At 38.0% G+C, this 25000-nt stretch overlaps 1 protein-coding gene across 1 annotated transcript in view; it reads right to left on the reverse strand.

Annotated features, from left to right (window-relative positions):
• LOC106880792 (uncharacterized) overlaps nucleotides 1-25000 on the reverse strand; it is a 204223-nt gene that overhangs the window by 177729 nt on the left and 1494 nt on the right. Inside the window, exons 2-8 of the mRNA XM_089358814.1 lie at nucleotides 15230-15430; nucleotides 12185-12246; nucleotides 7804-7908; nucleotides 6865-7038; nucleotides 5617-5834; nucleotides 2436-2544; nucleotides 578-745 (exon numbers count right to left, since the gene is read on the reverse strand). Of these exons, the coding sequence (XP_089214940.1) occupies nucleotides 578-745; nucleotides 2436-2544; nucleotides 5617-5834; nucleotides 6865-7038; nucleotides 7804-7908; nucleotides 12185-12246; nucleotides 15230-15430 (1037 nt within the window). The remainder of the gene's footprint in view (nucleotides 1-577; nucleotides 746-2435; nucleotides 2545-5616; nucleotides 5835-6864; nucleotides 7039-7803; nucleotides 7909-12184; nucleotides 12247-15229; nucleotides 15431-25000) is intronic.

Raw genomic sequence — 25000 nt, forward strand, 5'->3', positions numbered from 1 at the left:
TTAGTTAAGGATGTTCATAAGTAAACATTAACCAGCCCAGCGTTATAGAAGACAGCTGCCCAAGGTACCGAGCAGTGGGACTGAACTCGAAACCACATAGTTTCAAAGTAGATTTGTTAACTATACAGTCATGCCTGTGTGAAATATTTGCTCAAATATATAGTATAAATATTGTATAATATTTTTAGTAATATATGTTCCAGAAGCTTTTCACTCAGGTATATTATAAAATACTTTGTTAAAGATACTGCATGAAATATTGAATTGGAGAGTTAAATATATTGTATCAGTTATTGCAGGAGATGTTTTTCCAATAACATTTTCATTATTTTTGCCAAAGTAGGACCTACTCTAAATTTACAGAGAATATGTATACTTTCCTTTATGATTGCCCCTGCCATCCACACATTACTGATTACTTTTGCCATTCTTGCTGCTGGCTCAGTTCTTCAGGAACTTTGATGTAAATCTAAACAGAATCTATATAGAAATTCATATTGTGTGATGTTAAATTCTACCGTTTCACTATCCGAGTCATTTCTACCCATTCTTTACAATGGCCCATCATATAACTCACCTTTGTAATCGTTGTTATAGTTTCCACACAGTCCTTGAAGGAGGGAGCATTGCCTATGGGTGTCGGTCAATGTTAAATAAACAGAAGCCTCACATCCCATCTTCATTCTTACACCTATAGCACTGTTATCAAGTCGGATCATTCCATTTTTCTTCATAATAGTCACGCCTATTTCAAAAACAAGTTTGAATATTTGTTAAGAGAAATTAAAGTATAACTTTGGGTAAAATAAAGTGTAATAGCTAAACATTTATATTAAAGTATGTCTAATAAACATTATTTCTGGTATGAAAACTTAGAAGTTTGAGAACTGGTTAGTCGATTACATCAACTCTGATATATGATTAGTATTTGATTTTAGCAACATCGGAAAGATGAAAAGCAAGGTTGACTCAAGCGGAATTTGAACTCTTAAACATCTTATCTAAGTCGGCACAATTATACTCAGGCCTAGGCAAGAATTTTAGAAAAAGACACAAGTCTCTCGTTTCTCTACCGTTAGTGTTACACAAGGAAAGACCACAGACTTCGTCTGATACTTCGTACTTTAGACGAGCTTCTCACCATGTCCTCAATCAATCGCATCAAAATTGATGTCTATTTATCGATACCAAAAAGATGAAATGACGATTTGTTTATAATATAACATTTCCATCAATGTCTAATATCGACACACTGAGTTTGAAAATACATTTACAGTTAAATAATTACATTCTTCTTCATATTATTATTATTAGCTTGGCGGAATGCTGAATAGAGTGGTATCTTTCTGATTTGGCAGGCGCCACTTGTTTTCTTAACGAAACGCTTTCAAACTTGGGACACTGGTAGAATGTGTTATATAAAACATCTTTTACGCTTAGTGTTATTGAGAAAATTTCAACCAATCACTGATGTCTATTGAGGTGAAAACAATTACTGCTGTGAATTGTCAACAAAACGTTGTGCGGTGTAATGGGATCTTTTCCCTTGAATAAAATTAGTGCCGTTGTTTGTCAACAACAACTATCGGCGGTACTGTTATTTATGACATCGTTCGTGCGTTTGTACTAGTTTTAGCTTTAGGGTTTTAGGTTTAGGGTTAGGGTTTTAGGGTTAGGGTTAGGGTTAGGGTTAGGGTTAGGGTTTTAGGGTTAGGGTTAGGGTTAGGGTTAGGGTTTTAGGGTTAGGGTTAGGGTTAGGGTTAGGGTTAGGGTTTTAGGGTTAGGGTTAGGGTTAGGGTTAGGGTTAGGGTTAGGTTTAGGGTTTTAGGTTTAGGGTTAGGGTTAGGGTTAGGGTTAGGGTTAGGGTTTTGGGGTTAGGGTTAGGGTTAGGGTTAGGGTTTTAGGGTTAGGGTTCTGGTTTTAGAGTTAGGGTTAGAGTTATGAGTATCTTTGCCAAATTTGGTGAAAAATTTGTGGCGGTGTATTGAACAGATTTTCACCAAATTTGGTAAAAAATACTCATAGCCCTAACCCTAACCCTAACCCTAACCCTAAAACCCTAACCCTAACCCTAAAACCCTAACCCTAACCCTAACCCTAACCCTAACCCTAACCCTAACCTTAACTCTAGTCTAGTGCCATTTAAATTACGGCACAGTAAATCCGATAAATTTCCATGTAGTCACTTATTACAATATTTTCTCCCACAAAGTCTGCGTCAACAGAGGACTATATTTGAAAACACTTGCCTAAAACTTAAAGCATTTGGATTCAGTCCAGGATCTCATAATTATGAAACAAATATATTAGCAATTGCAGTTTTCCATACACACACACACACACACACACACACACACACACACACACACACACACACACACACACACCACACGCACTCACTCGTATATGGCGTGACTTTTAACTTTAATACTTACCCGAAAGCAAATGATTGTTGGTCATGTCAATGTCTTTACCGTTCACTTTGACTTTGCATTCAAATATTTCAATTTTCAAATCTTTAACCATAAAGTTTACATAGACTTTCTGAAAGCAAACGAACAATATAGACGAATATATATATATATATATATATATATATATATATATATATATATATATATATAAGCAATGTTAATTCTCTAAATGAAGTATTAACAGTAACTGCACGATAAAGTGTAGTATATTGCCACTTAAGTGTGGCTGACCCCTAGGGGTGGATGTTACTGTTGCTTTTAGCCCCAGGAGGACATCTCCTCCAGCTGGCTTATCGACACAGGACTGTGTCCTGTTTGCCAAGGGAAGTTATCCCTCTCAGCAGCACGAACGTTTCCGGATTTCAGGGTTATTTCCCTTCGTCGGCGTTCGACAGCTGATGACCTTGGTGAGAGAGACAAAAACCTGGCAAACTTATATCTTCTTTTCCAGTGAAATTCTTCACTGATATTGAAAAGGTGAAAACAAGCAATGTTAATTCTCTAAATGAAGTATTAACAGTAACTGCACGATAAAGTGTAGTATATTGCCACTTAAGTGTGGCTGACCCCTAGGGGTGGATGTTACTGTTGCTTTTAGCCCCAGGAGGACATCTCCTCCAGCTGGCTTATCGACACACGACTGTGTCCTGTTTGCCAAGGGAAGTTATCCCTCTCACCTCGATCAGCAGCACGAACGTATCCGGATTTCAGGGTTATTTCCCTTCGTCGGCGTTCGACAGCTGATGACCTTGGTGAGAGAGACAAAAACCTGGCAAACTTATATATATATATATATATATATATATATCATGCATATAAGCATTTGATCTGTGTAACATAAAATAAATGAAATAAAATGCCCTGCTGATAATCCGTTGTAGTTAAGTATCTAACAACACTTGGAATATCCAACTCAGAGATTCCAAACGACCACAATGGTGAAATGTGCGTAGAGTACAAATGATATAAATTTGTGTTTATCATACTTTGATATATGTATGTGTATATATATATATATATATATATATATATATATATATATATATATATATACATATACATACATACATACAGTTACATATATGTGTTTGTGTGTTTGTGTGTGTGTGTGAGTGTGTATGTGCCTATGCACATGTATGAGTGTATATATAAGTTTTCATGAAATATTATTTGATTCCACAATTAATTGTATTCAACCCTTCATTAATCTGTAGATTAATTAATCAGCATCTATATCATTACGAGAGTTAAGGTAGATGGAATTTAGTACACGATCTTCCGGATGACATTATTTATAGTGAATATGTTGCTCTTCTTTATATTTAATTAAATTTACTGTCGGTTCAATTTTACTTTCTTCTTCTCTACATTCTGTTTCAAGTGATACTTTAATTGCTTGAAATTTCATCGCAGAGTTAAAGCTTTCGTTCCTTCTCCCCGTCTTTCTCAGATCTCTCAGATCTCTCAGTAGTATAATAGTAGTATAATATATCTCAGTAGTCTAATAGTAGTATAATATCCTCGTCTATTATACTACTTTTCTGTTTTACAATAACTTGAAACAGAAAACTTATCTGGCCCTGCTTATCAAGAGAAGAAAAATGATGAGGCTTTCAAAGAGGACACTGTTGATATTCGGACCTGTACTACACTCAACCACAACCCTTAAATCCGTGGTGATAACTAGACAAGTAACAACTGAGTGGAAAAGACTTTTGTCAACACCTTCCTCTCCAATTCCAAACTTGTACGAATGATTGCATTGCCATAAATTAAATATCAGTTATGCAAACTTTCCAGAATATTCTGCCGAAAGCATTCTCCTTTACGTTCAGAATATTTCATAATAGCTGCCAGACTTCATTGCTCTTATTTACTAATATCCTTACATACAATGCAATGATGAGCATTCAAAAGACTACTCAAATTTCAAGCATGTGAACCTCTAATATCAAGTTATGAGTAGCTATGGCAAAGTGTATATCATAGACATAAAAAGCTGGAAGAAATGCTGCTAAGCACTTTGTCCGACGCACCAAAGATTCTGCTAGCACGCATCCTTTTTTTTTCACTCTGCCTTTCTGCATATAATCACAAGTGGCTGTGCAGGCGCAGGAGTGGCTGTGTGGTAAGTAGCTTGCTTCACAGCCACATGGTCCCGGGTTCAGTCCCACTGCGTGGTACCTTGGGCAAGTGTCTTCTACTATAGCCTCGGCCGACCAAAGCCTAGTGAGTGGATTTGGTAGACGGAAACTAAAAGAATCCCGTCGTATATATATATATATATATATATATATATATATATATATGCATATATGTTTGTGTGTCTATGTTTGTCTCCCCACCATCGCTGGACAACCGAATAAGTCCGGGGGTCGATTTGTTCGACTAAAGGCGGTGCTCCAGCATGGCCGTAGTCAAATGACTGAAACAAGTAAAAGAATAAAAGAATCATAATCCTCTCTACTGGAAGCATAAGGCCTCAACTCTGGGGGAAGTGATTAAGTCTATTACATCGACCCCCAGTGCGTAACTGGTACTTAATTTATATATTCCAAAAGGATAAAAGGCAATGTCGAACCCGGCGGCATTTGAACTCAGAACATTCTTTTCTACTCTAAGCACAAGGCCCGAAATTTTTGGGGAGGGGCCAGTCGATTAGATCGACCCCAGTACACAGCTGGTACTTGATTTACCGACCCCGAAAGGATGAAAAGCAAAGTCAACTTCGACAGAATTTGAACTCAGAACATTAAGACACATGAAATACCGCTAAGCGTTTCGCCCGGCGTGCTAACGGTTCTGCCAGCTGACCGCCTTAATAATAATGATAATAATAATAATCCTTTTTACTATAAGCACAAGGCCTGAAATTTTAGGGGAGGGGGGGGGGGGGGCAGCCGATTAGATCGACCCCAGTATGCAACTGGTACTTAATTTATTGACCATGAAAGGATGAAAAGTCGACTACCTTAGTCGACCTCGTCGGAGTTTGAACTCAGAACGTAGCGGTAGACGAAATACCGCGAAGCATTTCATCCAGCGTGCTAACGATTCTGCCAGCTCGCCGCTTTACTACTACTACTATTACTACTACTACTACTAATAATGATGATGATGATGATAATAATAAAAAGCTTACCTTTCTGCATGTTGTGAAGCTGGAACAGTTGTAAGATTCGATCTCGACGTACCAGTTTTTTCCTTCACTAGCTAAAGTGTATCTGCATGTTCCACCAAAATCATAGTTACTTCCGTCAAATGTTCTATAGCTGTATATACCATAGACGCGACAAGTGGCGAAACCCACATTCATAATTTTCTTTGTTACTTTATTCAGAGCACTTTGATCAAGGGTGACTGAAAGCAGAAAAGTTAATATACTTACAGTACATAATAAAATAATACTGCTCTATGGATTCAGTGTCTTGTTATATTTACTGATAAGCGGCTTAGATATCTGTATTAGTTTTCTTGAAACCAGCAGGCATGTTGGAAATCCTTTACATACTTCAGATATCATTGATTATATTAAATGCTTTGCCAATTTCTAATATTCTACCACTTTGTCCACTGCTTTTAATATCTACGTAAAGATTTTTAGATCCGTGCCATAAGTATTCTTTATTCTTTATATATAAATAAGACTCTACACACACACACACACATACACACACACACACAGACACACACACACACACACACACATGTATATATGTATATATATATATGTGTGTGTATATATGTATATATACAAATTAAAAAGTTATACATGTGTGCGTGTGTGTGTGTGTGTGTGTGTGTGTGTGTGTGTGTATAGATTGTTTGAAGTGATGTACAGATTTTGAATATTAAGAAAAAGGAGGTAGTAAGAATTTTGGATATTGGCACTTTCGTCCCCTTCATGGAAACTGTTCAGATAAGTTTTGCAAAAAATTTCTTTGCCTTTTACGCAAATCGAAAAGAGGCTTGCAGTTTATGGTGTTCATAAAGTATATCCGCGTTAAGTAGGATATGAAGTTTGCTATTCGGTATAGATACTACTTCTGTCGCTAATAACTAATTTTAGACATTTACGTGTTGAAGTAAAAGTGAATTTTATTTCAACAGATAAAATAACTATTTTACTTTTGGAAGAATAGTTCTTCAAATATCAGTTTAAATTCTTTCTGATGTAAGCTAAAGAGTCGATGCGCATGTCTGCATATACTAAACGCGCATATAGTTGTTTAAAGTAAAATCTTTATGAGAACACTAGCAGTACTAACACACTGTAACCAAGATAAAACCTCTAGAAAGGCATGTTAGTCGATTATTGCCATCTGATTAGTTGATAAAAGCTAACAAATAATTTGAATGTATTACTTATTTATATTTTACATCAAATTACCATTTTCTGATTGAGGACACACGTCGCACGAACGTGACGAACCCCAACTGTTACCACGGGTCCCATTTCCGAAACAACAGTCTTTTGCTTGCATCAAACGATTTTCCATGTTTCTCGGGTTTTCACCGTAGCACTTTTTCCCTTTGTAGCAGTATTTCATTTCAGCGGTCACAGCTAAAAAGAAAGAAAAGAAAAAAAAATCATGTAATTTTGATGAATGTATTGATATTCACATTACTGCATTTTCTGTTATCTCATTAAACGTATTATTAACTACTGGTTCTAACATACGATCGTTCCTTTTATGAACACATTAATGGTTTTATTATGCCATCATCATCCGAATCGTATTGGTCTTTCGCTAGCTGAAAAATCTCATCTGCACATACTATGGCTACAGATGATGTCAGTCGTGTGCTAACTGAACTGGTTGATCCTGATTGTTGATAATTTATTGTCTCTTTATACGTGCAACATCTAGTGATATTCGCCGTTGGATCAATAAGTTCATCCGCTGAAATAATTCACATCCATCATGCAACGTACCCCGGCTAAGGTACCCTGACAGGTGGATCAAAGTAGACCTGGAAACAATATTGGCTAATATTGGCTGTTTTATTGTTAGGAGAAATATGAACAGTGACAATGGAATAACATGGCATTGAAGAACGCGCAGTGGCACAATAATTTACTCGGAACAAAGGCTTACTTTTCGTTTGAGTTAAAGATTTCATCAAACTAAAATTCTGTTCCGTCGCCCGGTTTAATATCACCACCTGGCCCTAGGACACCTTTAAGTGAATTCCCTCGATTGAAAGCATTCGACCTAGGTGACATTTCTGAGGATAATTGCCTTCCTCAAATTACAGAGGCCTTAAAAAGAGCTTATAGATATCACCTTCCCTGATATAAGTCCACAATAAAAGAAGACATACTTACATTTGAGGATTTCACCGCATCTGTATCCACTATAGCCCTTAAGGCAACTACATACATCTGGTCTGACGCAAGAGCCGCCGTTCTTACATGCAGGGTTGCAGACGGCTGTATAAAAGATAAGCGAAGAAAATGAATGAAAGCCTTGCTTAAAAACAAATCCTCATCGGGGGCGGCCGATGTAACTGTGTGACTTTTATTCATTTCTTACAGGCAATGCATGTGCAATGGAATGGTATCATTCAACTGAAAATTAACAATGGAACGTGAAACCGACTATAAGGGCCTGCTGATTTCTTAGTGTCGATTTGTTAGGCATAGCACTAACATTACATATTCATAGGAGAGGGTAACGGTTTGTGGTATTCAATATTTTCTTGGTGTTATCAGTGGCGTAGATAAAAATAAAAATGTCTGCCAGTAGAAGTAGAATCAAGCACGTCGATTAGATTTCTCTAGGAACTTATCTATTCTTTAATGTTACTCGAAAAAACCGCAAGTGAATGATATTTGGAATGGAGATGTGATATTCATTCGGATAAGAAGAGTGAGAGATTTAGATAGAGACAGAGAGGGAGAGAGAGAAAGAGAGTAAACGTGAGAGAGGACGAGGGATGGGTATACAAAGAGAGGTGAAAACTACATGCAAACTAATCGTTACCAGTTCTGACTAGTCGTACCTATGATCAAAGGTGTTACAGTAATATGCTTCCTCTCTTTTTCAACACGAGGCGCAATGGCCTAGTGGTTAGGGCAGCGGACTCGCAGTCATAGGATCGCGGTTTCGATTCCCAGACCGGGCGTTGTGAGTGTTTATTGAGCGAAAACACCTAAAGCTCCACGAGGCTCCGGCAGGGGTTAGTGGCGAACCTTGCTGTACTCTCTCACCACAACTTTCTCTCACTCTTACTTCCTCTTTCTGTTGTGCCTGTAATTCAAAGGGTCAGCCTTGTCACACTGTATCACGCTGAATATCCCCAAGAACTACGTTAAGGGTACACGTGTCTGCGGAGTGCTCAGCCACTTGCACGTTAATTTCACGAGCAGGCTGTTCTGTTGATCGGATCAATTGGAACCCTCGGCGTCGTAAGCGACGGAGTGCCAACAAAGTGTGTGATCTTGTTTCTATTGCTATATGAGCAAGCGACCACATAGAAGTTCTCTCATTGGCTTCTGCTTACTGATGTTATTTACACCAGTTCAAGCCCGAGAGAACTGAGGTGTGATCGAATGCTTTCCGGCTGTGACCCTCTCGTCTCTAAAGGGTATGTAAGACTCCGTTATGAAATACACCTATTTTTTTTTATCTAAGATCGGCAATTAATTTGAGGAAGATTTAAATGATATTAATAGCAAGCCCATTTACAGCACAGTGAATCTTTTTTGGCACGCGCCTGTAGACATTGTTTACCGTTTGAATCCGTTGGACCTGGAAACTGAAATTTCTCGAAGTATTTTTAATAATTCATTTTTATCTTAGGCACTTTCCACCAAGATTATTGGTGAAATTGAAAAGAAGCTGAACCGTATGCAAATCAGGATCACAAACTCCACATATCAAGAAATTTACATCGTGTGCAATGCGCCTGATCCATCAAATTAATATAAATTAGACTGTGTGATAATCATGGCTTTACTAAAAGCATTAAAAGAGCAAAGACTATGAAGTAGCTCCAATAACTAAGCGAAGCCCTTGTCATAGATTCATCTGTAATGAGATGGCCTCATAATGGAGCAAACGTTTAACCACCAGGACAATCGAAAACTCTCACCTTGTCCTCAAGACCAAAAAACCAAAATAACTAATGGTCCTTTTTACTTCATCCAGTAGAGCCACCCCGTTGTCACGAGTCAGTGAAGACGTGGATAGCTAAGAGAGGTAGCAAACTGTCGGAGACAGTGCAAGGTGTAGTAAAAGAAACTCCCCTCCCCAAGAGAAAAATTGAGTTTTAAGAAAAGTATTCAGAACAGGTAAACGAAAGGTCTACATTTCTCTTGGACAAATCAAGACAGAAATACCCAAGTGCTCCTCGAAAGTCATGAACTTTACACTACTAAAACATCTGACCTGGACTTCGTTGACTTTCTAAACGAACTTCGGAAATGAAACTGAAACAAGTATATACTAGTTTCTAAAGAAATGAGGGTTGCGTACAGAGAAAACTCAAATCGTAGACTGCTTGTGAAAACCGTACCAAAACTGAGACCATCGCTTTCCCTTCAGATGAATCGACCTTGGCCTTCTTTGGAGCAGGTGAGAAAGGATGTTTCCACTGCATGGATTGTCTCTTTATCTCTGGCTCAAAATGACGAGCCTAACACTCACCTCGGGTTAAGAAACGCTCAAGAAAACCAGTTGCATTTGCCTCAAACAATGTCAGATTTTCCCGTGATGTGATCAGCCTGGTGTGATCAAGTGTCTGAAGACTTGGTACCTATCGAGCAGAAACCTTCGTCACGCTAAGTTCATTGTATAGAATATTGTCAACTCTCTCACGATCCATGTTAATAGCATTGGCTGTTTGAGTTATAGTCAATCGCCTATCATGCATCAGTATGTGGTGAACACGATCAACGTTGTCTTCGGTGGTAGCAGTTGCAGCTCGTCTAGACCTCAGGTCATCTTCAAAACTCTCCCTTCCCTTGCTAAATTCAGTTCTCCACTTTTGCACTGTTGATAAAGCTGGAGCGTCATTCGCTAATGTAGCAACCATGTCAGCATTAATGTCTTTGGGAGCTAAACTCCTTTGCTGTAGGTACTTGATAACATCACGGGGCCAAATGTCCATTTTCAAGAGAAGTCGCTGCTAGTTACTTTTGAAGTCTTGTTTGAATAGGGAAATGTTCATTTGCTTAGAAAAAAACAGTGTAGTTATTAATAAAAAGAGTCGAAATTGATCACTCCTGCACACTCAGACTTTGAACTTTTCAACACACCCTCGTATTTCTTTCGTTTTCTGCTTACATTACCAACTACAAGGAAATATGGAAAATGAATGGTCTCGTCCGGCTCTCCAGTTATGAAGACAAATGTTCTAGTTGATCCGATGAACGGAACAAACTGCTCGTGAAATTAACGTGCAAGTGGTTGAGCGAACCCGTAACATAGTTCTCAAGGAGATTCAGTGTGACACAGTGTGACTTGCCTAGCCTTCTGAATTACAGGTACTGGATGAATTAGTTAGCAGAGAAAAGGATGACGTGGAGAAAATATGTGACCAAATCAAATATGTGTTTACATGGGACACTATATTGCAACTTAAGGAAGGGGTTTTCAATTGCTGTCAAAGGGTCAATTTAAGGAGACCCTAGCCATTGGTTGTGTTAGTATACACTCAACTGACTGAGCCAAGTCATGTAGTGATATGTACATGACTTGGCTCTATATGTAGTGTATGGCATGAAGTGTATACATCTACATGTAGTGTATCGCATTTAAGGCTTTTTAAAGCATGAGTAAAACGTAGTTAGTGTGAATCAATGTATATGTATTAGTGTAACACAAGGGTAACAGTCGATAGCATTCGCAGTGATATTGGCCTCTGGCTCGATGTTTTGTTTCAAGCACAATAAAGGGGGTTGGCATGTGTACAAGAAACGTGGAATACGTAATCGGAAAATATCAACCTATATTATTAAGATTTGCAAGTTTTTTTATGACCCACAAAGAGCGCAAGGGTGTTCCTGAATTTCTCCCCTTGTATTTATGGACATCCTATAGAAAACTGGCGGTGCAAAGCAGGGTAACCTTGTACCGCCAACTGCATTCACTTTCTTTTCGGGATCTATAAATAGTTATCAGGGGAAAGGTTTGCCATGTAGACACAGCGATATAAACAAGAGTGCTTATATGGATCAAGAGCCCATATGAAAGGTTTTCTCATGGTAACTATCGCAGTATTTTGTGTTCTAACACTACATTCACTTTGAAGTGGGAATAAATATTACCTGATGTACATATTTGATTTGTTTTTTTAAATTAGATTTATTAAAACTATTTTAAAATTACACACATTTTCTCAGATGAAGTCATGCTTAATATTAAGTAACAGCAAAAGTAGAGAGTATAAGGAGAGGAGTCAAATGTATATTATGTAAAAGTAGAAGACAGTATAACAAAAAGTGACAAATTGTGATATTTTCTATATACACTACTTTTGCATGGGAATAAAGGGTAAATAGCAAAACGTCAAGATGAAGAACTAAATGTTCAAGCAGCGGTTGAAAAATCAGTTAGGTGCCCCTGCAGGCTTCAATTTCAGTTATAGACAATACTTAGAGGAGCATTTAAGTGTTAACATCGCCAGGAATGTATCTCTAGCGAATTCAAAGAGCAAGTATTGGAGAGGAGGAATCAAGAATAGAAAGAATATGGAAGACTTACGTATAAGACACTTGACTCCGGACCAGCCACTGCAGCAGCCATTTGATTCGCCAACAGTTCGTCTATAAAAGTAAGAAAAGATAGAAAAATAAAGGTATATAAGATGATTCTTTCTAATTTTAGCACTAGTCCAGCAACTTTCAGGGGAAGTGGGTAAGGCGATTATATCGAAAGGATAAAAGGCAAAGTTGGCCTTGGTGGTATTTGACCTCAGAACGTAAATAGTCGGATGAGGTGCTGCTAAGCATTTTGTCCGGAGTGATGACAAACAGCCAGCTCTTCGCCTTAAAGGTATATAAGATACTGATGTTTCACATGGCAAACTATTTTAATATACTTCACAACAATTTGCGTTCAAATTCCACCGAGGTCGACTTTGTCTTTCATCCTTTCGGGGTCGATAAATTAAGTACCAGTTGCGTACTAGGGTCAATCTAATCGACTGGTCCCCACCCCCAAAATTTAGGGCCTTGTGCCTAGAGTAGAAAAGAATAAATTATATATTTTAAGGTGGCAAGCTGGCAGAAACGCTAGTATGCCGGTCGAAATGCTTAGCACGCCGGTCGAAATGCTTAGCACGCCGGTCGAAATGCTTAGCACGCCGGTCGAAATGCTTAGCACGCCGGTCGAAATGCTTAGCACGCCGGTCGAAATGCTTAGCACGCCGGTCGAAATGCTTAGCACGCCGGTCGAAATGCTTAGCACGCCGGTCGAAATGCTTAGCACGCCGGTCGAAATGCTTAGCACGCCGGTCGAAATGCTTAGCACGCCGGTCGAAATGCTTAGCACGCCGGTCGAAATGCTTAGCACGCCGGTCGAAATGCATAGCACGCCGGTCGAAATGCTTAGCACGCCGGTCGAAATGCTTAGCACGCCGGTCGAAATGCTTAGCACGCCGGTCGAAATGCTTAGCACGCCGGTCGAAATGCTTAGCACGCCGGTCGAAATGCTTAGCACGCCGGTCGAAATGCTTAGCACGCCGGTCGAAATGCTTAGCACGCCGGTCGAAATGCTTAGCACGCCGGTCGAAATGCTTAGCACGCCGGTCGAAATGCTTAGCACGCCGGTCGAAATGCTTAGCACGCCGGTCGAAATGCTTAGCACGCCGGTCGAAATGCTTAGCACGCCGGTCGAAATGCTTAGCACGCCGGTCGAAATGCTTAGCACGCCGGTCGAAATGCTTAGCACGCCGGTCGAAATGCTTAGCACGCCGGTCGAAATGCTTAGCACGCCGGTCGAAATGCTTAGCACGCCGGTCGAAATGCTTAGCACGCCGGTCGAAATGCTTAGCACGCCGGTCGAAATGCTTAGCACGCCGGTCGAAATGCTTAGCACGCCGGTCGAAATGCTTAGCACGCCGGTCGAAATGCTTAGCACGCCGGTCGAAATGCTTAGCACGCCGGTCGAAATGCTTAGCACGCCGGTCGAAATGCTTAGCACGCCGGTCGAAATGCTTAGCACGCCGGTCGAAATGCTTAGCACGCCGGTCGAAATGCTTAGCACGCCGGTCGAAATGCTTAGCACGCCGGTCGAAATGCTTAGCACGCCGGTCGAAATGCTTAGCACGCCGGTCGAAATGCTTAGCACGCCGGTCGAAATGCTTAGCACGCCGGTCGAAATGCTTAGCACGCCGGTCGAAATGCTTAGCGGTATATCGTCTGTCTTTACGTTCTGAGTTCAAATTTCGCCGAGGTCGATTTTGCCTTTCATCCTTTCGGGGTCGATAAATTGAGTACCAGTTGTGTACTGGGGTCGATTTCATTGACAGCCCCCCCCCCCTCTTCCAAAATTTCGGGCCATGTAGTAAGAATTTGGGCCTAGAGTACAAAAGAATATATATGGACTCTATGATTCTTTTCGCACCTAGTCCTTCATTTCAAATTCAAATTTATAATCCCACATCGTGTTGTAAGGGGATGGTTACCTCTCTTGTATTAACGGCTATAGACAGAGAGTGCCACAAGTTTTCGAATAATTCTCGTTGTGACTTCCCGACAATCTACTTTAAACGTCTGACGATAATCACAGTGCACGTGTGATTACGAATGACTGATTGTTCAACTACGCAAAGGATTATCTATAGAAGATAATAGCCTAAAAGATATCTACACCTACTCTTTTACTTGTTTCAGTCATTTGAACTGCGGCCATGCTGGAGCACCGCCTTTTAGTCGAGCTAATCGACTCCAGAACTTATTCATTGTAAGCTTAGTACTTATTCTATCGGTCTCTTTTTGCCGAACCGCTATGTTACGGGGACGTAAACACACCAGCATCGGTTGTCAAGCGATGGTGGGGGGAGAAACACAGACACACAAACACATACACATATATATATATACATATATACGACGGGCTTCTTTCAGTTTCCGTCTACCAAATCCACTCACAAGGCTTTGGTCGGCCTGAGGCTATAGTAGAAGACACTTGCCCAAGATGCCAGGCAGTGGGACTGAACCCGGAACCATGTGGTTGGTAAGCAAGTTATTTACCACACAGCCACTCCTCGAAAAAAGTTCTTGAAATCGTTTTTAGTTGAGGTTGAAAGTATTGGGTACTTTTAAAACATTTTTACGCAGTATAATTCTCTTGGAAAATTGTATTACTTTGCACGTAAATACTAAGGACATTCTATTTTTCCTCTTGATTCCTAAACAACCAAAGTTCTATGAAAAAAAAAAAAAAAAAAAAGAAAAACATCCTATAAATTTTCTGCGGACAGTAATTTATTTCATCTTTAATTTTAATGGGGCTGAACCTGGAATCTGGGTGGGAAGTAGACTTCTTACCACACAGCCACGCCTAAACAAAATTGTTTTTGCCCCTTAACTTCGATATTTTAAAAATTATGTATGCAATGGAAGAGCCCAAGTGAAAATTGCAGAAAAAAAATACAAATGAGATATAAATTTTAAAAACAAGCTATTCATTTCTAACATGAAATTAGATCTGAAAACATGAATTAAAATAGCAGTTTATTTATTTATTTTTTTGCATAATTACAAAAAAAAAAGGAATAAAGGATATATTCTGAGTATTTCTTACCTGGAAAAAAGACAATCTGGACTGGTTTGAATGTCTTGTGACCATTTCTGGATTCTGTACATCAAATCGCTTTCGCTTATAGCCGAAAGATTGGATGCCTTTTTATCCAAATTATATCCTTTTCTTACCAAGTCTATAAATTTGCCGCATTTCTCCGTTACATTAACCATAACATTGGCTTTCGTGGGACAAAATCGCCCTCTGTAAAAAAACAAAAACAAAAAAAACGGAAAAATATAAATTTTAATGTCTTTTTAATTAATGATTTCCTTTTATATCTGGAAAAGGGAGTGAGAGGCAAAAACGACTGATGAAAGAATTAAAACCAGAATCTAAATCTAAAACGACGTACCTAAGCACTACAAAAATTTTATTCGGTGATCCACGGATTTTAACACTTACTACCATTGTTTTGCTTAAAAATAAAGGTTTCCAACTTTGGCAAGGAAAGGGATAGAAAGAGGAGAGAAGGGGCAGAGATGGAATTTGAGAAAAAGAAGGAAGAAATAAAGAAGAGAAAAGGGAGGATGAGAAGAACTGGTGTCGATATAATTGACAGCAATTCTTCACTAGTATTCTGTCAATACGAAACATTACGACACCATATCTCTGTTATATTATATTAAAGTGAATCGCTTAATAATGAGTATGTAACTTTTACGAAAATAAATGAATTATTACAATCTACACCGTCTACTCTTTTACTTGTTTCAGTCATTTGGCTGTGGCCAGGCTGGAGCACTGCCTTTAGTCGAGCAAATCTATATCTATATCTATCTATCTATCTATCTATCTATCTATCTATCTATTATTAATAAAATTTTGCTACCCTGTATTTTATTAATAATGATAAAAAAATTTTTTTGGCTAATTTCTGATTGAAAATCGGCATTTGTGTATTTACTGCCGAATAGGTAAACCGCAAATACGCGGTAAATTTGGAAAATTAGATATTCGAATACGAACCATGCTCTCTATTTGACTCGTATCTCGAATGTTGTCTGGTCATTCTGCCGATGATAGTCCGACCTTTGTGAGATATATAATTTTTATCTTACTAAAATTGACTTGAAACCATGGTACAGAATATAGATTGGTAAATGTTTTTATTTTTCATTCCCTTTCGAAATTATCCCTACTTTTTTGTGGTATGTAGTCTTGCTGCTATTTCTAGCGGGTTAGATGTCCTATTACAGGCATCTCTGTATTTTAAATGAATAATATCTATCTATCTATATATATGACGTTGACCACTAACGTGAACATTCAATGTGCTATATCTATCTCTCTCTCTCTATATATCTACATCTCTCTATATATATCTACATCTCTCTCTCTCTCTCTCTATATATATATATATATACTTTTATTCTTTTAGTTCTTTCAGTCATTTGACTGTAGCCATGCTGGGGAATCGCATTTAGTCGAACAAAACGACCCCAGTACTTATTTTTTGGATGCCTAGTACTTATTCTATCGGTCTCTTTTGCCGAACCGCTAAGTTACGGGGACATAAAACACACCACCATCGGTTGTCAAGCGATGTTGGGGGGGGGGCAGACACAGACACACACATACATACATATATATATATACATATATACGACGGGTTTCCTTTCAGTTTCCGTCTACCAAATCCACTCACAAAGCTTTGGTCGGCCCGAAGACATTTGCCCAAGGTGCCACGCAGATGGACTGAACCCGCAACCATGTGGTTGGTAAGCAAGATACTTACCACACAGCCACTCGACCTACGGTTTAATCGCAAAATAATTTTTATTCATTACGACGTAGATACCGCGAGATAGCGTTTTTTAACGTGTTTGTTTATACTTTTAGAAATATAAAGACTGCTAAAATATCTGCAATACAACTTTCTACGGATATATTAAAAAAACGATTTTTCAATTTATAAGTTTAATCCAGCGTCGACGAATTTATATTGATTCCTGTATCCTTTCATATTTGTTGTATGTTATTGAAGAAATAGAATGCAAAGTAGAAAAAAAAATGGTTTAAATTTACTGTCGTTAATTATACAAAATATAAACTTGTCTAATGAATTTAGAAATACAGTCCACCACCATACCCCTGCTCCTCCTGCTCCTCCTCCTCCTAATCATCATCAATAACAGCAACACTATTAAGATAAGTATTTTACTATCAGTTTCTTGCAGGGGCAGAAGAGAAATTTATTGTTGAGAATGCACACACTGACACTGTCGGTTACGACGACAAGGGTTCCAGTTGATCCAATCAACGGAATAGCCTATTCATGAAATTAACGTGAAACTAACGTGAAAGTGGCTGAGCACTCCACCAGCACACGTAGCCTTAACATACTTCTTAAGGATATTGAGCGTGACATGGAATGTGACAAGGCCGGCCCTCTGATATACAGCTAGTATTCATTTCTGCCAGCTGAGTGGACTGAAGCAATGTGACATGATGTGTTTTGCTGAAGGAAACATCGCGTTGCCGGGAATCGAATTCTCGACCTTAAGATCGTAAGCCGAATACATTAACCACCAAGCTACACACCTTCACTGCACTAGATTATATAATGTTTATACAGTTACCATACATCAATAAACGCCACATGTGATGTATGTGAATTTTCCTAAATTCAGACAAAACAGCCAAATCAAATTCTAGATTCGTCACTTCGACATTTTGTAGCCTTTATTTCACGATACAGCTGTAATATACTTATTGATTGCTGTTGTTTTCTTCTGTTGAAGTTATTATCGATTTGTTTTGATCGATACGTTGTTGGTGAGAAAGTAGTAACAGGAGGCCACATCACTAAAGTGCCGTCACCAATCAAAAAACCGAATGAGAGATGATTCGTGTTTTGTCACATTCACACATCGAATTTAAATAACTACAGCCCACCTCTAAATCTTTAACTATTACAGATAGATTTTCTTTCTTTTAGTCAAGATTAAAGGCTGATGACTTTTTAGAGGGAGTCGACATTGATGGGCGGAAGGAAGGAAAGTATCACCAAACCAGAGGCTTGGCTGCAATGCTTGGGGTACACAAGGTACCAGATGATAGTGTTAAACCGGGCAACGAGGGAAAAGTCTACCGCTTAAGTAAGCCATGGCAGGATTTGTAATCAGAACGCAAAAGGCTGGAACAAATATTGAAAGGTGTCTTATCTGGCATTCTTACTGTTCCACCAATCCTCCTGCTCCCCACCCCACACAAATTTTTTAATCCTCTTGGATCTGTTCGTTTTTATTTATCGACCCCAAAAGCAATTTGTTCTTAGTAGAGAGTCAAAACAAGTACCACGAGGTATTCAGTTTCAGACCGAAGCTCTAACGATTCTGCCATGCTACTGCCTGCGCTTAATTTAGATAACTTATGAGTGTGAGGCTACTTTTTCTAGCATTTCGAACAACTACATTGAAGCTACCTGGTTGATATCTCTTGGGGTTGGATATTGGATTTTGGTGTTTAACCTTGATCGTGTAGGGCTATAATATAAAGCGTTCTGGCCTTAACCACCTCATTCTTTTTCAGGATATTAAGGTGTCGTATGAGGATAATTAATGACTGGCATTTCTAACAATTTGAGTAGTCACAAAGAAGCCAGCTTGTTGGTTCGTCCTATATACTAATGACTGATATTGTTGATAAGTCCCTGATCGAGTAGACTTATGAGTGCTCCAGACTTGGCTATCCCATATTTTAAGGACTGACAAGGATTGTTATGAGGGCAGCCTCTCATTCATTTCTAACAATTGCCCTTAGAAACTCTCTTGGCTTTATGAATTTGGATTGTGTGTATGTATGTGTGTGTGTATTCATATATATACACATACGTGTGTGTGGGTGCATATTTGTACGCTTGCGTGTGTATGGTAGGCCACAGAGATGCATTTACATTTACTACATATTTTGAGCATGTTTCCTCTCGTTCACTTCGTGTTATTCAGAACGACGAAGCCTTATGTTTAGTTGTTTTCAATTGCGGCGACGATCTGGCAGACTCGTTAGCACGCTGGGCATCCGTCTTTACGTTCTGAGTTCAAATTCCGCCTAGGTCGACTTCCCCTTTCATCCTTTCGGGGTCGATAAATTAAGTACCAATGAAACACTGGGGTCGATGTTATCGACTAGTACCCCTTCCCCAAATGTCGGGCTTTGTGTCTATAATAGAAGGATTATTATTATTATTATTATTATTATTATTATTATTAAGGCGGAAAGCTAACAGAATCGTTAGCACACCGGGCGGAATGCTTAGTGGCATTTCGTCCGTCTTTACGTTCTGAGTTCAAATTCTTGTCTTGGTCTTTCATTCTTTCTGGGTCGATAAAGTAAGTACCAGTCAGCCACTGGCGTCGATGTAATCGACTTGCCCGCTCCTCGAGATTTCAGGCCTTCTGTCTATGGCAGAAAAGAATAGTGGTTTCGAATACAGCGGCGACCCGGCAGAATTGTTAGCATACCGGACAAAATGCTTAGCAGTATTTCGTCCGACTTAACGTTATGAGTTCAAATGCCACAAGGGTCGACATTACCTTTCATCCTTTCGGTTTCGATAAAATAAGAACCAGTATTGGTTTCAAATTACGATACAAAGCCAGCAATTTCAGGGCGAGGGGATATGTCGATTACATTTGCCCCAGTGCTCAACCGGTACTTATTTTATCGACTCCGAGAGGGTAAAAGACAAAGTTGATCTTGGCGGCGTTTGAATTCAGAACGCAAAGTCGGATGAAATGTTGCTAAGCATTTTGTCCGGCGCCGTAGAGATTCTGCGAGCTCACCGCCATTTAAAGTAGCTAATATAAAGGCGAGTTGGCAGAAGTGTTAGCGCGTCGGACAAAATGTTTTGCGGCATTTCTTCTGACTCATTACATTCTGAATACAAATTCCCTCCAATACCGAGGCGACGAGCTGGCAAAGTCCTTAGAACGCCGGATACAACGATTCGCGGCATTTCGTCCATCTTTATGTTTTGAGTTCAAATTCCACTGGGATTGACTTTGCATTTCATCATTTCGGCGAAGATAAAATAAATACCGGTTGAGCACGGCGGTGGGGGTGGGGGTGGGGGTCAATGCAATCAACATGCCCTTTCCTTCGAAAATTTCTGGCCTTGTGCCAAAATAAAAAAAAGAATAGTAGATACGATGAAGGCGGCGAGCTGGCAGAATTGTTAGCGCATCGGTCAAAATGCTTTGCAGCATTTCGTCCGGCTCATTACATTTTGAGTTCAAATTCCGCTGAAACCAACTTGCTTTTCACCCTTCCGGGGTTGATAAGAGAAGTACCAACCATGTGCTGGGGTGGGGTGGGGGGTCTAGGTTATCGACTTGCCCCCTCTCCTCAAAACTGCTGGTCTTGTGCCAAAATTATAAAGAATATTTGATTTGATAATTGTAATAGTGTGGGAATCTGTATAATAATATGATACTTGGATGAATACATTTTCCTGTAATTTGAGGAAGATTTGACTGCAATTTCTAGTAGGTGGCGATTTTATTGAATAAATTTACTTTTTAGTATTTCAAGATATTTTTATGTAATTTTTGGTAAATATATCTATTAAAATGAGATGTCAGTGTTATTTTAATTTTTGCGTTAATTTAGACGACAGTTTATTTACCGCATCCTGTATACATACATATTTACAAATACATGTATGTAAAGCGTATAACAGTTACAAGCAATTTGTGCTCAGATCAGATCAGACACCTAAAATGTAATTTCGAGCTTAAGTATGTATGAATGTATGTACGAGATGGAATCAAAAAGTTCCCGGATTAGTTATGTTTCAAAGAAAAATAACTAATTAACGTAAGTTTTAACATCAATTCCTTCGAAATAGTCACGTTGCGCAGCAATAGACCGGATGTCGTTTACCGTAAGTGCGTCGAAGTCCTGCGATTTGCTCTTGATCTCGACAACGGTGCTAAACGGCGACCTTTGTCCTGCTTTTTTATTTTTAGGGAAGAGATGGAAGTCTGCAGATGCTAAATCTGGTGAATAGGGCGAGTGTGTAAGGGACACCATGTTGTTTTTGGCGAGAGACTCATGAGTGAGGAGGGCTCGGTGACAGGGAGCATTGTCGTCGTGAAGAATCCAATTCGTCGCTAAATGTCTTCCCTCAGAATCTTGAAAACCGCGCAGTAGAACTGTCGATCGACGGTCTGACCCTGGGGGGGGGGGGCGATTTCGCGATGAACAATATCACGAATGTCGAAAAAAATGATGAGTATGCTCTTGACTGAGGTGCGGCCCTGTCGTGCGTGCCTTCTTCGATCGTGGGGGCGAAGGGCTCTTCCATTATGACGACTGGTATTTCGTTTCAGGGCCGTACCTGTAGAGCCAACTCTCGCCACCGGTGATGATCCTCGACATGAAGGATGAGTCACCAGTGACACACTGACGGAGATCCTGACAGACTTCGACGCGATGTTCCTTCTACTCAGTAGTCAGCAGGCGGGGGACACATTTGGCAGAGACACACCGTATGTTCAATTCAGACGTTCGAACTGCCTGCACGGATTCATACGACAAACCAACAACATCAGCAATGTTGTTGATTGTTCGCATGCACAAGCTGATGAATTTTCTCCCTGACAAAATCGCATACTACAGCATACACGCGATGACAACACAAATGTCACAACTTGCGAGTCGGCACACTGTCTCATGAGGATCACTGCTAAATCTCACTGCGTACGCAACCGTGTACTGCCATCTGTTGGTGCGCTAGAGAATCATCTCGGGAACTTTTTGATATCACCACGTATGTATATATGTATATATGCATGTATGTACTCATACATACACTTGTATATACACACACACACACACATATATTGGGTAATCCCATAAATAATGCAGTTTTTTCAATTGCATGAACTAAAAGTCTGAGGGAACGCGATAAATTACCTGCATCAACTTGCTATAAAAGCTAGTAGTAATTTAACTTGTCCTTATTCTTAGTGTAAGTTTTTAAGAGTACGTTTCGATTTTAACAGGTATTTTTTCAAAGCCATAATGGAAATGGCAAAGGAACATATTCAGCATAGTTTGCTTTATGAGTTCAATGAAAGCAACAACAGAAAGTGTGAGGAATATTAATGCAGTATATGGGAGTCGGACAATAAGCGTAAGCCAGTGTCAAAGGTGGTTCCAGAAATTTTGAACCGGAAACTACAGCCTAGAAGACGAGTCTCGTCCTGGTAGCTCGACAACGCCGCCCTGCAAAACCTGGTGGAACAAAATCCCATCGTAGCTGTTGAGGAACGAGCAAAGAAGCTTGGATTTGGTCATTCAACCATTCATCGACCCCTGTGTGCCATCGGAAAAGTCTGAAAATTTGGTCAATGGGTTCCTCAGAAACTTTCCGAGTCTAACCGCGTGCAAAGAATGACTGTGTTCTCTTCTTTGCTGTCACGTCTCACGAATAAACCATTTTAAGACTAAATAGGGACTGGTTCTCTCTAAAATAGGTTCTGTAAAAATGTCAAGCGCTGAAGACAGTGGGTAGGGAAAAGAGAAACACCAGTATCTCAGGCTAAATTAAGTTTCGCCCACGTAAGGTGTTGTTATCTGTTTGGTGGGATATGGAGGGTTTAGTCCACTTTAAACTTTTAAACCCAAACCAAACGATAACAAAGGAGGTCTACTGCGCAGCTGAGCGGCTTAAGCCCGTGGTAGAAGAAAATCGACCAACTTTGGTTTCAAGACGAAAGGTGTTCTTCCATCAGAATAATGCTCGGCCACATACAGCGAGGATGACATTCCAAAGGCTGCAGCAGTTTGAATGAGAAACGATGCTCCATCTGATTATCATTTATTCTTCAAAATCAATTGGATGGAAAAAATATGAATTCTGTGGACGAGGTGAGAACAGTACTGGAAGAGTAGTTTTCGTCACAGACAAGTGATTTTTGGAAGAGGGACCGTGCAAGTCTACCATATAGATGGAAGAGCATTGTGGAACATGGTGGGGAGTATATTTTAGATTAAAAAAAGTACTTTGTTTAACTTAATTTAGAAAAATAAAGGATGTATAAAAAACCGCATTATTTGTGGGATGATCCAATATATATATATATATATATATATATATATATATATATATATATATATATATATATATATATATATATATATATATACATATATATATATATATGTGTGTGTGTATGTATGTATGTATATTTAGATCTCTACCAAATATTTGGTAAAAATATTGTACCTGTTATCAACGTAGCAAAATTCACACTTGAAAAATTGTTTATGAGACAATTTAATGTGCATATCAATTTAAATAAGACCCATGACACAATCCATAATAAACTTGTTTAATAACTTATGCACATTTCAATGCAAGATCCCGACTCACTCTTGTCTGAGATAAGAATATGGGGTTTTGCATCTCTTCAGGGTCAAGTTACATTAATTCACAGCAGACAGAAAACAATAGACAACATTATTAGTTGTCCTTAAATTACATGTGTATAAAAAAGTTATAATCAGGTTGTAACGACATGAACATATAGAAACTGCTTACAATATCGGTTAAGAAAATCCTTATATAATAGAGTGACTAAGTAGAATTGTTAACTTAGGATATAAAGTAGCGACAAGCAATCGACGCTGTAAATTCAAAAAAAAAAAAAAACCGTTGGACTTTTGAAAGTAAATAAAATAAAACGAAGAAAGATAATTATCTGTCATATATGTTAATAAAAAATATAAATTGATGGTCAATAATTGATAGTAAATAATATTTTTGATTTATATAATTCACTCAATTTTATCAGGGATTGCGTCATGGCTCTTATTTAAATTTATATATATATATATATATATATATATATATATATATATATATATATATATATATATATATATATATATATAATACAAGGAATATATATACATGTATACACACATATATGTACATACTTACATCTACATGTGTATATATATGCATATCAGGGTACAGGACGTTAGAACAATAAACTACAGACAACGGAACGAACACATAGGAAAACGGAAAGCCACTTGGAATATCCCTTCATCAGCTGTCTCTATTCTATCTAGACGTTTCGAAGATAAGACAGAACGTACTCTAGAATAGTCTCTTCCTGAGTAGTGGATCAACCCACTACATATATATAAACATATATATGCATATGTATGTATTATATATACATACATATAGATGTACATACATACATACATACATATATATATATATACATATATATATATATATATATATATATATATATATATATATATATATATATATATATATATATATATATACATATATACATATATATATATATATATATATATACATATATATATATATATATATATATATATATATACATATATACATATATATATATATATATATATATATATATATATATATACATATATATATATATATATATATATATATACATATATACATATATATATATATATATATATATATATATACATATACATATATATATATATATATATATATATACATATATACATATATATATATATATATATATATATATATACATATATATATATATATATATATATATATATATATACATATATATATATATATATATATATACATATATATATATATATATATACATATATATATATATATATATATATATATATATATATATATATATATATATATATATATATATATATGTATATATCAGATTAAATAAATGGAGTTATACGCATGTGTTAAATGAT

Source organism: Octopus bimaculoides, chromosome 10, assembly GCF_046866305.1.
Source record: "Octopus bimaculoides isolate indiv1 chromosome 10, ASM4686630v1, whole genome shotgun sequence".
Lineage (NCBI taxonomy): Eukaryota > Metazoa > Mollusca > Cephalopoda > Octopoda > Octopodidae > Octopus > Octopus bimaculoides.